At 40.8% G+C, this 16,388-nt stretch overlaps 1 protein-coding gene across 2 annotated transcripts in view; it reads right to left on the bottom strand.

Moving 5' to 3' along the window:
• Window positions 1-16,388, bottom strand: part of LOC124804729 — a 55,059-nt gene that overhangs the window by 23,130 nt on the left and 15,541 nt on the right. For both annotated transcript variants that reach the window (XM_047265023.1, XM_047265022.1), the window contains exon 2: window positions 7,653-7,823. In XM_047265023.1, coding sequence (XP_047120979.1) covers window positions 7,653-7,823 — 171 coding nt within the window. The remainder of the gene's footprint in view (window positions 1-7,652; window positions 7,824-16,388) is intronic.

Here is a 16,388-nt window from a genome sequence, read left to right as displayed (position 1 = left end):
CTAGGTTACATTTAAGGCATGTGGTCTGCAAAATAGTAACAAAGAATGGAGGTTACATAGGTGACCCTCCATGATAGCACCTGTCATGACAATATCATCAAGAGAGTTAATGCGATGAGGGAAAACAGTCATAAAATTTCTAAAAGATGTTGAAAGATGGCAGGTGCACTAGCAACTCCAAACATAAGCTGTTGATACTCACAGTGGCCAAAAGGCATATTAACGACAAGCAACTGTTTTGATGATTCATCCAACAGGATCTGACGGTAGGCTTCACTCAAGCTGATTTTCGAAAAGAACTGACCCCCGCCCACTTTGCAAAGGTCTATCTACAACTGACTGTGCATTAACAGTGACCTCGAAGTCACCACAGAGCCAAAGCCAACTGGACAGCTTCTATACGATCACTAAGAGCATAACCCACTCACTTGAGGAAATTGGTCTAATCATTCCCAATGATGTTAAGCAATCCAGCTCCATCTTAACCTGGTCACATGAAGCTACTGGCACCAGCTACATCCAAAAAGAGGGAGGGCAGGCAGAGGGTTTGAGGTTGAGGGGTCCCGTGAAATTGTTTGCAAAACCTAACCCTGGGGCAAAGAGAACCAAAAGCTCAGAACACAAAATATCCAATTTGTTACACGTTAATTGGCCTGACACCAGGTACACTGCATCTGCAATACAAAAACCAAAAGTAGCAAAGGCATCTAACTCAAACAGATTTTCAGTATTTGCATTGTTAACCAACAAGTACGTAATGGAACTGACTTGTAAACTGTTTTGGCTGTAAATTCACCAGGAACAGCAATCTGCTGTTTGCCATAGCTTACCAATCAACATTCAATGTGTGCCAACAGTGGGAACCCAAGCCTGTCTTACATCTATGTGCTGAGTGGCAACACAGCGGTCACCGTGTCAACTTATAGGATTAATGGTTTAGCTATCACCCGAACTTCAATGAACAGTTTGTTCTGGCTTGCAGACAATAATAAACGATGATGAAACAGCATGAATATCAATGTTCACTGATTCCTGTAATGACTCCTGGGGTGGAAGGTTGGGATGGAGATCGAAATACCCCTGCCACGTGCCCTTTCTTTTACATTTAAGAAGCCCACTGCTTGGGGCAGGCCGCCTGCTGGTACTGTGCAAAAGAAAAGGAGCATGATGGAAGTGTTCATTTTCCCTGCTGCTTGTAACATGTTTTACTACGTCAGCCCAGTTGGCTTCTTTGTATTGCGGCTCCCTCCTCTTCCCCCAGTGAGCCAGGCTCCATGCACCAGGGCTTCACACTGTCAACAATGCCATAAAAATCTCCTCTAATGTACCATCTTCAAGCTGAAGGGCACATTGATTCAACTCATTATTTGGGACCAAACAAATGACTGTCTCTGACAATGTTGTCGGCATAAGATATCCGGCACGAACCAACACTTAATGAGTGAGGCTGTGAAGCTCGGCCGTCCAAGCTCAATATGATTGCTGTGGCTGTTTGTGACACTGGTAGAATTCAACACATGCAGCAATCACTTGCATACACTTCTGGTGAAAGGAAGACAGCAAACTATGCATATCGTCAAAAGAAAGTGATGCTTGTTTCTGCAGAGAAGCTAACTGGCACGCAAGGTATGCACCACTATAAAAGAGCCTTATTGACCTCTGTGCTGACCACCTGGAATGCCATGAAATGTTCACTATGTCTCTTCTCATACATGTCCCAGCCCTTCGAGAATTCATCACGGGGGACGAACGGTGGTAGGTGCCTGAGCCTGGGTAAACGTGGCGAACAAACATTCCAACATAGCCATATGCACCTGCTGTTGTTGCAGAACTTATGGGGATAAAGCCTCCATGGAGGAGCTGAATGCCAGAAAAACCACAGAATCCGAAACACACAAAAATTTGACCCTCAATGTTGCCATTTGTGTTCTGATTAGGAACACAAGGAAATACATGGCTGTAAAAGAGATACAATTTATTGGGTCATGGAATGGCATCAAGAAGAGTACAACAGAAGTAGTCTACATGTCTCAAACCCATTTACCAACCGAGGGCATGGAGGCCCGTTCATGCCTTTATAAAGACACTATACATGTCATGTGTCAATAGTGTAGTGCTGGATGTGCACAAAGCATCTGATAATGGCAGCTGGTGACCAGGCTGCTCCTGGTGACCAGGCTGCTCCTGGTGACCATCTCAGGTAGTTGCGGGCACACAGTTTGAATTTCAGTACACACTAATCTTGCCACAGTGGCCCCTCTTACATCTGCTGTTAGCAGAAGGTGTAGTAACCAGCAGGTTACAGCATTCAACATTTGCAGAACACTTCCAAGAAAACACCCACTGCCCTACCACAACAAAAACAGACATGAAAATAGTCAGATTCAGTAGCAAGAAACATTTTTGAACTGTATAAGAGAACTTCCAAAACACATAATAAATGAAAATACAAACACTAGTGTGTTGTGGTCTTCAGTCCGGAGACTGGTTTGATGCAGCTCTCCATGCTACTCTATCCTGTGCAAGCTCCTTCATCTCCCAGTACCTACTGCAACCTACATCCTTCTGAATCTGCTTGGTGTATTCATCTCTTGGTCTCCCTCTACAATTTTTACCCTCCATGCTTCCCTCCAATACTAAACTGGTGATCCCTTGATGCCTCAGAACATGTCCTACCAACCGATCACTTCGTCTAGTCAAGTTGTGCCACAAACTCCTCTTCTCCCCAAGCCTATTCAATACCTCCTCATTAGTTATATGATCTAACCATCTAATCTTCAGCATTCTTCTGTACACCACATTTCGAAAACTTCTATTCTCTTCTTGTCCAAACTATTGATCATCCATATTTCACTTCCATACATGGCTGCATTCCATACAAACACTTTCAGAAATGACTTCCTGACACTTAAATCTATACTCGATGTTAACAAATTTCTCTTCTTCAGAAACGCTTTCCTTGCCATTGCCAGTCTACATTTTATATTATCTCTACTTCCACCATCATCAGTTATTTTGCTCCCCAAATAGCAAAACTCCTTTACTACTTTAAGTGTCTCATTTCCTAATCTAATTCCGTCAGCATCACCCGACTTAATTCGACTGCATTCCATTATCCTCGTTTTGCTTTTGTAGATGTTCATCTTATATCCTACTTTCAAGACATTATCCATTCCGTTCAACTGCTCATCCAAGTCCTTTGCTGTCTCTGACAGAATTACAATGTCATCGGCAAACCTCAAAGTTTTTATGTCTTCTCCATGGATTTTAATACCTATTCCAAATTTTTCTTTTGTTTCCTTCACTGCTTGCTCAATATACAGATTGAATAACATCGGGGAGAGCCTACAACCCTGTCTCACTCCCTTCCCAATCACTGCTTCTCTTTCATGTCCCTCGACTCTTATCACTGCCATCTGGTTTCTGTACAAATTATAAACAGCCTTTCGCTCCCTGTATTTTACCCCTGCCACCTTCAGAATTTGAAAGAGAGTATTCCAGTCAACATTGTCAAAAGCTTTCTCTAAGTCTACAAATGCTAGAAACGTAGGTTTGCCTTTCCTTAATCTAGCTACTAAGATAAGTCGTAGGGTCAGTATTGCCTCACGTGTTCCAATATTTCTACGGAATCCAAACTGATCTTCCCCGAGGTCGGCTTCTACCAGTTTTCCCATTCGTCTGTAAAGAATTCGTGTTAGTATTTTGCAGCTGTGACTTATTAAACTGATTGTTTGGTAATTTTCACATCTGTCACATCTGCTTTCTTTGGGATTGGAATTATTATATTCTTCTTGAAGTCTGAGGGTATTTCGCCTGTCTCATACATCTTGCACATCAGATTGTAGAGTTTTGTCAGGACCGGCTCTCCCAAGGCTGTCAGTAGTTCTAATGGAATGTTGTCTACTCCAGGGGCCTTGTTTGGACTCAGGTCTTTCAGTGCTCTGTCAAACTCTTCACGCAGTATCATATCTCCCATTTCATCTTCATCTATATCCTCTTCCATTTCCATAATATTGTCCTCAAGTACGTCACCCTTGTATAGACCCTCTATATCCTCCTTCCATCTTTCTGCTTTCACTTCTTTGCTTAGAACTGGGTTTCCATCTGAGCTCTTGATATTCATACAAGTGGTTCCCTTTTCTCCAAAAGTCTGTCTAATTTTCCTGTAGGCAGTATCCATCTTACCCCTAGTGAGATACGCCTCTACATCTTTACATTTGTCCTCTAGCCATCTCTGCCTAGCCATTTTTTACTTCCTGTCGATCTCATTTTTGAGACGTTTGTACTCCTTTTTGCCTGCTTCATTTACTGTATTTTTATATTTTCTCCTTTCATCAATTAAATTCAATATTTCTTCTGTTACCCAAGGGTTTCTACTAGCCCTCGTCTTTTTACCTACTTGATCCTCTGCTGCCATCACTACTTCATCCCTCAAATTTACCCATTCTTCTTCTACTGTATTTCTTTCCCCCATTCTTGTCAATTGTTCCCTTATGCTCTCCCTGAAACTCTGTACAACCTCTGGTTCTTTCAGTTTATCCAGGTCCCATCTCCTTAAATTCCCACCTTTTTGCAGTTTCTTCAGTTTTAATCTACAGGTCATAACCAATAGATTGTGGTCAGAGTCCACATCTGCCCCTGGAAATGTCTTACAATTTAAAACCTGGTTCCTAAATCTCTGTCTTACCATTATATAACCTACTTGCAATCTGTCAGTATCTCCAGGCTTCTTCCATGTATACAACCTTCTTTTATTATTCTTGAACCAAGTGTTAGCTATGATTAAGTTGTGCTCTGTGCAAAATTCTACCAGGTGGCTTCCTCTTTCATTTCTTAGCCCCAATCCATATTCACCTACTACGTTTCCTTCTCTCCCTTTTCCTACTACTGAATTCCAGTCACCCATGACTATTAAATTTTCGTCTCCCTTCACTATCTGAATAATTTCTTTTATTCCATCATACATTTCTTCAATTTCTTCATCATCTGCAGAGCTAGTTGGCATATAAACTTGTACTACTGTAGTAGGCATGGGCTTCGTGTCTATCTTGGCCACAATAATGCGTTCACTAAGCTGTTTGTAGTAGCTTACCCGCACTCCTATTTTGTTATTCATTATTAAACCTACTCCTGCATTACCCCTATTTGATTTTGTATTTATAACCCTGTATTCACCTGACCAAAAGTCTTGTTCCTCCTGCCACCGAACTTCACTAATTCCCACTATATCTAACTTTAACTTATTCATCATCATCATCATCATCATTTAAGACTGATTATGCCTTTCAGCGTTCAGTCTGGAGCATAGCCCCCCCTATACAGTTCCTCCATGATCCCCTATTCAGTGCTAACATTGGTGCCTCTTCTGATGTTAAACATATTACTTCAAAGTCATTCTTAACCGAATCCAGGTACCTTCTCCTTGGTCTGCCCCGACTCCTCCTACCCTCTACTGCTGAATCCATGAGTCTCTTGGGTAACCTTGCTTCTCCCATGCATGTAACATGACACCACCATCTAAGCCTGTTCGTCCTGACTGCTACATCTATAGAGTTCATTCCCAGTTTTTCTTTGTTTTCCTCATTGTGGACACCCTCCTGCCATTGTTCCTATCTACTAGTACCTTCAACCATCCTAGCTACTTTCATGTCCGTAACCTCAACCATTGTTGATAAGGTAACCTGAATCCACCCAGCTTTCGCTCCCATACAACAAAGTTGGTCGAAAGATTGAACGGTGCACAGATAACTTAGTCTTGGTACTGACTTCCTTCTTGCAGAAGAGAGTAGATCGTAGCTGAGCGCTCACTGCATTACCTTTGCTACACCTCGCTTCCAGTTCTTTCACTATGTTGCCATCCTGTGAGAATATGCATCCTAAGTACTTGAAACCGTCCACCTGTTCTAACTTTGTTCCTCCTATTTGGCACTCAATCCGTTTATATTTCTTTCCCACTGACATTACTTTCGTTTTGGAGATGCTAATCTTCATACCATAGTCCTTATATTTCTGATCTAGCTCTGAAATATTACTTTGCAAACTTTCAATCGAATCTGCCATCACAACTAAGTCATTCACATATGCAAGACTGCTTATTTTGTGTTCACATATCTTAATCTCACCCAGCCAGTCTATTGTTTTCAACTTATCCATTTCCCTTTTTAAATTTTCTAACCTACCTGCTCGATTAAGGGATCTGACATTCCACGCTCCGATCCGTAGAACGCCAGTTTTCTTTCTCCTGATAACGACGTCCTCCTGAGTAGTCCCCACCCGGAGATCCGAATGGGGGACTATTTTACCTCTGGAATATTTTACTCAAGAGGACGCCATCATCATTTAACCATACAGTAAAGCTGCATGCCCTCGGGAAAAATTACGGCTGTAGTTTCCCCTTGCTTGCAGCCATTCGCAGTACCAGCACAGCAAGGCGGTTTTGGTTATTGTTACAAGGCCAGATCAGCCAATCATCCAGACTGTTGCCCCTGCAACTACTGAAAAGGCTGCTGCCCCTCTTCAGGAACCACACGTTTGTCTGGCCTCTCAACAGATACCCCTCCGTTGTGGTTGCACCTACAGTATGGCTATCTGTATCGCTGAGACACGCAAGCCTCCCCGCCAATGGCAAGGTCCATGGTTCACTAGTAACCAAGTGCTATTTAAGCTGATGGCAGTGGACTTGCACAACATAAAAATATTAATATATTTGTCATCAGTGGAAGTGCTGTGCGCAAAAATCAACCATATATGTGCAGAAGAATGTTAGGAATTCTGTAACAAAAAAACTGTACGTAACAATAATAGTAAGTTGAGGCTTCAGAACTGTTTGTGATTCTAGCAAAAAAAAAAAAAAGTTAAAGTGACCACTGAAAATGCTTTAAAATAAAGCAAATCACATTTGGTCTTAATAATACCCTTATTACAGTCATAAAAGCTGTTATTAACTGCCATAACCCGTATAATCATGATGTCAGAAAAAAGACACAAAGAGGACAACACGTACAGCTGATTATAATGTATATCTAAAAACAAAGATGATGTGACTTACCAAACGAAAGCGCTGGCAGGTCGATAGACACACAAACAAACACAAACATACACACAAAATTCAAGCTTTCGCAACAAACTGTTGCCTCATCAGGAAAGAGGGAAGGAGAGGGAAAGACGGAAGGATGTGGGTTTTAAGGGAGAGGGTAAGGAGTCATTCCAATCCCGGGAGCGGAAAGACTTACCTTAGGGGGAAAAAAGGACGGGTATACACTCGCGCACACACACACACATCCATCCACACGTATACAGACACAAGCAGACGTGTGTCTGTATACGTGTGGATGGATGTGTGTGTGTGTGCGCGCGCGAGTGTATACCCGTCCTTTTTTCCCCCTAAGGTAAGTCTTTTCCGCTCCCGGGATTGGAATGACTCCTTACCCTCTCCCTTAAAACCCACATCCTTTTGTCTTTCCCTCTCCTTCCCTCTTTCCTGATGAGGCAACAGTTTGTTGCGAAAGCTTGAATTTTGTGTGTATGTTTGTGTGTCTATCGACCTGCCAGTGCTTTCGTTTGGTAAGTCACATCATTTTTGTTTTTAGATATATTTTTCCCACGTGGAATGTTTCCCTCTATTATATTGATTATAATGTATGGTATCTTACCAAGGTAATGTCCTACAGCAAGTCCTACAACAACTGAAGCTGCAATTACCATCAGTATGTTGAGAGCTGTATTAACATCTTTGTTGGGATGATGAACATATTTTTTGTTCTTCGGTCCATTCACCTCTTCATCTGTCTGTGCAACATCATAGTCCATCTCTCCAGAGAGAACTGAAAAGATTGTTCACAGTGAAACTGGTTTCTTGTTCACATCATTTTTAAAATTAAGTATAGCAAATACACTCTTTAATGTACACAAGAAAAGGAGGTATCCTTGCAAAAGGCCTGGAGACATAGGAATATATCAACAGGATTGTAACATAGTGAGAAAGAGATTCAAAAATAAGATATTCAAGTATAAGGAATAAGGTATACGATATTAGCTAGTAAGGTATACTGAGAGGCTGATATAGACACAGATCACACTTTTGTAATAATAAAGAGTACACTGAGGAGTAAGAGAACTGGTAAGAGGAAGCAATGCGTAAGTCAGTAGGACAGTAAGTACTAAGGAATATGAGATACGTTTGAAGTTCTCTGAAGCTGTATAAACTACAGTAATGAATACAGCAAGTGGCCCTGGTGAATTGGAATGGGTATCATTAAAATGGGCACCCACAAACGCTGAACAGTCAAATATGGGTACAAGATACACTACACTCGTTTGTCCTCTGTTAGAATATTGCTGCACAGTGTGAGATCCTTACCAGGTGGGATTGACGGAGGACATCGAAAGGGTGCAAAAAAAGGGCAGCTCATTTTGTATTATCACGTAATAGGGGAGAGAGTGTGGCAGATATGATACGCGAGTTGGGATGGAAGTCATTAAAGCAAAGAAGTTTTTCGTCGCGGCAAGATCTATTTACGAAATTTCAGCCACCAACTTTCTCTTCCGAATGCAAAAATATTTTGTTGAGCCCAACCTACATAGGTAGGAATGATCATCAAAATAAAATAAGAGAAATCAGAGTTCGAACAGAAAGGTTTAGGTGTTCGTTTTTCCCGCGCGCTGTTCGGGAGTGGAATGGTAGAGAGATAGTATGATCGTGGTTCGATGAACCCTCTGCCAAGCACTTAAATGTGAACTGCAGAGTAATCATGTAGATGTAGATGTAGATAACTGCAACGAAAAATTTGATGATGGAAGAAACACTTCACTTTATTGGTAAAAGCAGGAAATACAAAAATGTTCAGGGTAAAAAGGAATAGTGCAATATAAGACATTTAGGAATGAAATTAACAGGAAAAACCAAGTCGCTGGAGCAAAAATGTGAAGACAACGGGGAAAAAAAGGTCACTGGAAGTGCAGACCCAGTACATAGATCAGTCAAAGCAACTTTCTGTGAAATTACAAGAAAATCTGTCAACATTAAGGGTGCAAAAGAAATCCCACTGCTGAACACAGAGAAGACAGCAGAATGGAAAAAATACATTGGAGAATTTATGAAGGGGAGGAACAGTCTACTTACAAGATAGAAGCAGAAATAGGTGTTGATTTGGAAGATGTAGAGGATTTACTATTAGCCACAGTTTGAAAGCGCTTTCAAAGGTCTGCAATCAAATAAAGGAAAAGGCATAGATGACTTTCCTTTACAATATCTAAAATTATTGAGAGATGTGGCAAACAAATGACTGTTTTAGTTAGCATATAGAATCTATGAGGCTGGAGACATATCAGCTTAACAGCTGATGCATCAAAGTTGCTGACAAGAATAAGGTAAACACGCCAGGGAGAGAGTTCTGATGCTAGATTTGATCATGGGGGCAAGACTTTTGAAAAATCAGGATACCTACTTAAGATTTATTGACCTAGAAGAGGAAATGGAGTTAGATGTTTAAAATTTCAGAAAAATAAGGATAATTTAGAGATAAAAATTGATTACATACAATACATATAAGAATAAAGAGGACGCAATAAGAACACAAGACCATAGAGACAAGGGCTCAGTAAAAAAAGGGGTGTAAGGCAGAGGTGCAGTCTTTCTCTGTTACTGTTCAAACTGTACATCAAAGAAGCTATGACAGAAATAAGAGAAAAGTTCAAGAGTAGGACTAAAATTCAATGTGTAGGATATCAGTGATAAGATTTGCTCATGGCACAGCTATTCTCAGTGAAAATGTGAAAGAATTACCCAACCTGTTGAATGGAACAAAAAGTCTACTGAGCACAGATTATAGACAGAGTGAACAACGAAAGAAGAAAGTAATGAAGAGTAGTGGAAATAACAATAACGATAAACTTGAAATCAGAATTGAGAGCAACATAATAGACTAAATGTTGGATTTCTATTACTTTGGAAGCAAAATATAACATAACATGGAGGTTATAGTAAACAGACTAGGAAAGGCAACAAACAAATTCTTCACTAAAAGAAGTCTACTAGTATCAAATATAGGTCTTAATTTGAGGAAGAAATTCTTGAGAAAGTACATCTGGAGCAAAGCACAATGCAGAAGTGAATTGTGGACTGGGGAAAAAGTGGAACAGAAAAGAGTCAAAGCATTTTGGGTTAGATGTTAGAGTATGCTGAAAATTAAGTGAACTGGTAAGATATGGAATGAAGAGGTTCTATGTAGAATCAGTGTGGAAAAGCATCTGATGGACAGAACAAGATGATAGGAAAAGTGTTAAGAATTAGGGAACAGAGTGTAAAAACTACAGGAGAAAACGAAGATTGGAATACATCCAACAACTATTTGAGGACATTGGGTGTGAACATTATTCTGAGACAAAGATGTTGGCACAGGGAAGAAGTCAAGCTAAACCACATCAAACAAGCCAGAAGACTAAGAGGATGGGGGAAGTGTAGGAAATATCAGAATATTTGAACTCCAACTAACACTAAAGTTCACTTTAAACAGGTTTTTAAGTTTTCTGATGTATAGAGAACTACATTGATCTCTGACAACAGCAGCAGAGTAGCATAACAGGAGCAGCAGTGGCTTCTCTCAAAAGTACCTGTTCTTCTCCTAACATACAAAAATAAAATAAAAAATAGGAATCTAGAAGTGATTACCATGTTTAACAATGTTGGTAGAATAGCACTAGTCACAATTTGTTTTTAATAAACTTTTTGAAAGTTGAGTGCTCTCCTTCATGATAGGACTTGCTGGGCACCACATGTGAATGAATGATTAAATGAAAGATAAGGAAAAATTGCAGTATATTTTTTCCACAAATAGGTAAGATCAGTGCTGTTTAGGCATTACAAATAAACAATTGGGAAGCTTCTGCATCGTTCTTAAGCGACTAAGCAGGAAGTCCTATCAGACTAGTATATTCTGTGCAAAATATAACTAGAAACAATGTATGCACTGTGAAATCCCATATGCGCCTACATTTATGACCCTAAACAACAGAAAATGGATTTGATCCAAAAAATGAGTACCTGTATCTCCTTGCAATAGACATATACTTATCTCTTATTTCAATGAACCTGGCCACACTCACAAACTATAAGCTCTCCGCAAAATATGTCATCTATAGACTGAATATGCAGTACGACAATACTTAACGTACATCATCAGGATGCACAGCAACATGGAAACTTTTCCTGTAATCTCATCATGATAGGTGTCAAAGACACTAACTTGTTCATGCAACTCAATATCAGAATGCAGAAAGGAAGAAATGATAGCGGGACCAGAAACACCCTACACCACAAGCAATACGGTGGCTTGAAGATGGTATAGATGTAGATTCTATTCGAAGGCTTAGTGTGGTGCTATCTTGAGAAAGTTCACACAATTCCACATCATTGTAGCTCAATCAACTTTTGCATTATGTTCAGATGAAAATTATTTTCACTCCATGTTGCTGGAATATGAGAGTGACTTAATAAATCAGATACAATCAGAATCTTGTTCAGTCTACAACTTCCATGAACTGGAAGCTGGTGTGATGGTTACTTCCTCTACAGTAAACAATTAAGTGAGGAGTGGAGCATGACTTTCGTGTCTGGAGATGATCAGAAAGAAAGGCACTATTTGGCCAGACAGTGAATATTTTAATTGCATTTGGCCACTCTTAAGTCATGGTTACTATTCAGTAGCACACTTTCTGTTACAAAATTGTAATCTGTTAGCTACTGCAACACTTCCGCCTTCTCCCCCATTTCTACTGTTTCCAATAACAAATTAACTCTTCTCTGAAGTCTTAGTAAATATTTCACTATCATACCAGTTTCTCCATGACATCTATAATTTCTAACATTATATGTTCACATTTTGAGATTGTTATCTTCGTTCATCCTACTTCTGAAAACCCACCCTGTACAGACCCAAACAAAAGCATAAAATCAGATACACTTTGGATTATACTGCAAAAATGGAGTTAATCACCACTGCATTTTCTGTGGATACACTGACTCTGCCTTTAATTCAGTACTTTCTATCCTCTTCTGCAACCTTGCCCTAGAGCAGTTTCTGTAGAAGAATGTTGGGCAGGGACTTGGAATCTCTGTCTGCCACTCCATCAACAATCTGAGAGCCATCAACATCCTCTGAGGCAGAGAATGACTTCCTTGACCAGAAGCCTTTTGCCATCATGTCTCATTATTTTTATTCAAACTCTTAGCAGCCACTAGTATCAAATATTAGTAGCTGTACATAGTAACTGATGGCCAGGGTGACATTACAGTATGTGCAAAAATAAATGATAAGCTCATACATACCAGCAAAAGTGACACCAATCGAGGTTCATAAGATAGAATGACTACACACAGAACTTTGGCTTTTACACGAGGACTGCACAGTGAGATGCAACAACATTATTGATCGCTGAGTATTGCTTGCTGTCTGGAATTCTTACCTTTTAAAATAACTAAGCACCTTGAGGACATTCAAAGAATGATTTTATTCATTTTATATTTTGTACTGTGGTTTTATTAATTTCACTTCTTGACAATTTTATTGACATTTTTATTTCTTGATAATTGCATTATGCACTGCATGTCTCATTTTTGTTGTTACCAGGCATATCTTAGATAATGCCATCCATAAGTAAGGTGGTTTTTGTTCACAGCTGGTGGCATTTATGAGAAAACATAGGGGTGCAACCACGTTACTAGCTATGATTTCTTTCGTGGTCCCTCCCGCCCTCAGTATTAGTTCTGGTGGCAGCTTATCTTTGATGTATGTGTACACAGGTGTCTCACTGCAGTTCATGCGGCAGTCTGTTGACCGGCCTTGCTGAGCATCCACAACATGCGGCGGACTGGGCACTTGTATGGTAAGCTACTTTTGAGGTTCATGAATTGTCATCTTATGGTTGTTATGCCTACATTTCTTACATCCACATCACACATCTAGTCATTCACAGTTGGTTCATAGGTTACATTAGGCTGGCAATATCTCCTTATTTGCTGATACATTCAAGATTTTTCAGTTAGGCCCCATTTATCAGTGTGTAGTGACTGACTCAGAGAACCTTTTCATACCTCACCCACACAGGATCTCAAATGCAACTTGATCAATTTTCTGGATTTTTTAAATAACTGGTACCACTTTCTAGTACGGTACACAATCAAGGTATGACACCGATTTTCACATCTGTGTGGGTCATTTAAATGTTAATTAATTTTTTGAAGAATCCCTCTTAGTTTTCCTTGTTTGTTTTTTTTTTTTTTTGAAGATGGAACTTATACGTTTTAACCTGGGTAATGTGTATGATTTTATCCAGAATAAAGGATTTGTCAAGTACAAACAAAATGGAGTTATTTATCATGAAAAATACAAAAACGAACTGCACAGTTCTTTATGGTTTTTAGTCATCTTTTGGATGTTGCAGGTCTTCTTATGGCCACGCTTTTGACGAAAAGACTGAAGAAAAATTTCACCTTATGCAAGACACTGGTTTATATTTTCATTTCACCCAAACACGTTTCAGGACTTTATGCACTATCTTCAGTGGACTTGTTGGTTTATTTTCTTTCTGAAAAATTACTGTTACATGTCAATTTCTTGTGTTAAGACATATGGTACTGAGATGAGGCAGTATGTTGTTAATTTACAATATGTTTAAGGTGTTTGTCAATGTATTGAAAATGAACAGCATACTACAATGAGATTTTCACTCTGCAGTAGAGTGTGCGCTGATATGAAACTTCCTGGCAGATTAAAACTGTGTGCCCGACCGAGACTCGAACTCGGGACCTTTGCCTTTCGCGGGCAAGTGCTCTACCATCTGAGCTACCGAAGCACGGCTCACGCCCGGTACTCACAGCTTTACTTCTGCCAGTTTGGAAGGTAGGAGACAAGCGAAAGGCAAAGGTCCCGAGTTCGAGTCACGGTCGGGCACACAGTTTTAATCTGCCAGGAAGTTTCAGCATACTACAATGGTGCAGACCCACCCAATCCACCCATGCAGAACTTCCTATTCTAGTCCTATCAAAGGCTTATCCTACACCCTCAGAGACCAGGCCACCTGTGAAAGCATCCATGTTGTGTACTAGCTTTGCTGCAATCACTCCTCAGCTTTTTATATTGGTATATACTAATCAGCTATCCACCAGGATGAATGGCCGCTGCCAAACTGTGGCCAGCAGCAAAGTGGAACCCCCTGTTGCACAACATACAGCTGAACATAACATGCCTGATTTCAAGGACTGCTTCACAACATGGGCCATATGGATCCTTCCCTCCACCATCAGCTTTTCTGAACTGCGCACATGAAATATATCCTTACAACACATTCTCCACTCCCGAAATCATCCCGGTCTCACCCTATGGTAAGCTACTGTCCCCACACCCTCCACCCAACAATTTCTGTCCACTCTGCCCCTATCACTTTGTAGTGCCTCGAGAATTTCAGTGTAAATTCTAGAGAAACTTGGCCTTCCACCGTCTCGAACACCCGATATTTTAAGTACGAGGGTGAGAGAGTGGAGATGTGTCTACCTTGCCGCCGGTTTCTGTGTGTGCAGGTAGAATATGGCAATAGTGACGGTCGATCAGCACACACAAGTGTTTGCAGCGCATGCCTGAGAAGCTGCATGTCCAGTACAAGAGCAAGCACACTCTATTCCTTGACAGTGTAATGACTGTATTGTTGTGAAGAAATGAATTATGTATTTGTTGTGTTGGCAGAAGAGCCAACACCGTGTTGCTAAAGGAGGCCGAAATGCACGCGTTTAATCTCATGCCAACTGGCGTGAGGTCTGGAACAGTTAAGGGAATTTATAGTAGCAAATAAATAAAGGACGAAGCTCTTTGAATACTTAACTTTAATACATAATTGGAGAACATCGCTCTTGTTGATACATTAATAACAATCTCAATATAAACTGGTAATGGCGCCTTGCTAGGTCGTAGCAAATGACGTAGCTGAAGGTTATGCTAACTATCGTCTCGGCAAATGAGAGCGTAATTGTCAGTGAACCATCTCTGGCAAAGTCGGCTGTACAACTGGGGCGAGTGCTAGGACGTCTCTCTAGACCTGCCGTGTGGCGGCGCTCGGTCTGCAATCACTGACAGTGGCGACACGCGGGCCCGACGTATACTAATGGACCGCGGCCGATTTAAAGGCTACCACCTAGCAAGTGTGGTGTCTGGCGGTGACACCACAGTATTGAACTAAAGACACTTACATTTGACTTTCAGATGTTGGACTTGTGAGAAGCAAGAACTGGTTTTATAGTGGTTATTAAACCAAACACATTATAATTGTATCTGTTAGTACCTAAAGGTCCAAGACGGAGTTGACTCGTGAGAGTTGAATGCTTGTGTGAATCTTGTGAAGTTGTTTTATTGTGGAGATGAAAATATAACAAAGTTGAACAAAAGTATCCTGAGAGTATAGAATCATTTCAAGAGTGGAAATAAAGGTCTATTTTGAAATTCCCTTAACCAGCTAGAGTCTTCGGAGAAGAAGAGTTTGTGAAGATTGACACAGCCGTCTGACCTGAGAAGAAGATTTGCTGCACACAATATGTAAGTCAACTGCGAGAGACGTGCGAGTCTTGCACCCCAGTACCACACTGTCTTTCCTGTCCTCCGAAGACGGTTAGAACGTGGCGACCTACGTGACAGGACCCGAAGAAAACTGGAATTTAAAGACAGAAACGGAAAAAAGATATTAGGTGCTGCCATAGCAACCAAGTCTAACAACATACGAGAACTGTTTCTAGTAATCGTGCAGAGTCCAATGAACAAATGGAAGAAAGTTGCGAGTGCAACGCTGTAAAAGACATGAGAAAGTAATAGCGGAGAGAACTGGAGAGATGACCTCAACTTTTTGACTAAGAAGGTCGGGTGTGGAGAGTAAGCAGTCTTCACACACATACATCACGCCGCTGCCGTCGCCGTAACCAGCCACCGATGCCGACTGCACCAGCTGCTGCTCACCAGTGCTGACTCCGTGTCCACTCGCTGATGACAACGCTGAAACCAATGTCCGGCGCTGCCGGCGCCAGTTCTGTCCACCGGCGCTGATTGCACATCTTCGTACCAATGCAGCTTGAACTCTATGCTGGGTGCGTGAAAAAACAACAGTTTTTTGGTAGACTTGAGGGGACGATTGCACGTTAAACTGTTATTATAGTTATTGTATTCAGTGGTGAATTTTCTTTAGATGATCACTAGATCTAAGATAAGTAAAACTATGGATCAGGAACAACAACGTGGAACAACTTCAGAGCCAGCCAGGGCTGGGGAAGTCGACAGGGGAGTGCCACACTGGACGGAGTTAGTAAAGTTAATAACTGCCATTTTAAGTGAAAAACTAGAAGCACAAAGTGT

This window comes from Schistocerca piceifrons, chromosome 7 (assembly GCF_021461385.2).
Source record: "Schistocerca piceifrons isolate TAMUIC-IGC-003096 chromosome 7, iqSchPice1.1, whole genome shotgun sequence".
Taxonomy (NCBI): domain Eukaryota; kingdom Metazoa; phylum Arthropoda; class Insecta; order Orthoptera; family Acrididae; genus Schistocerca; species Schistocerca piceifrons.
The sequence above is the reverse complement of the archived record's forward strand: the minus strand, read 5'-3'. Positions and strand labels throughout refer to the sequence as shown.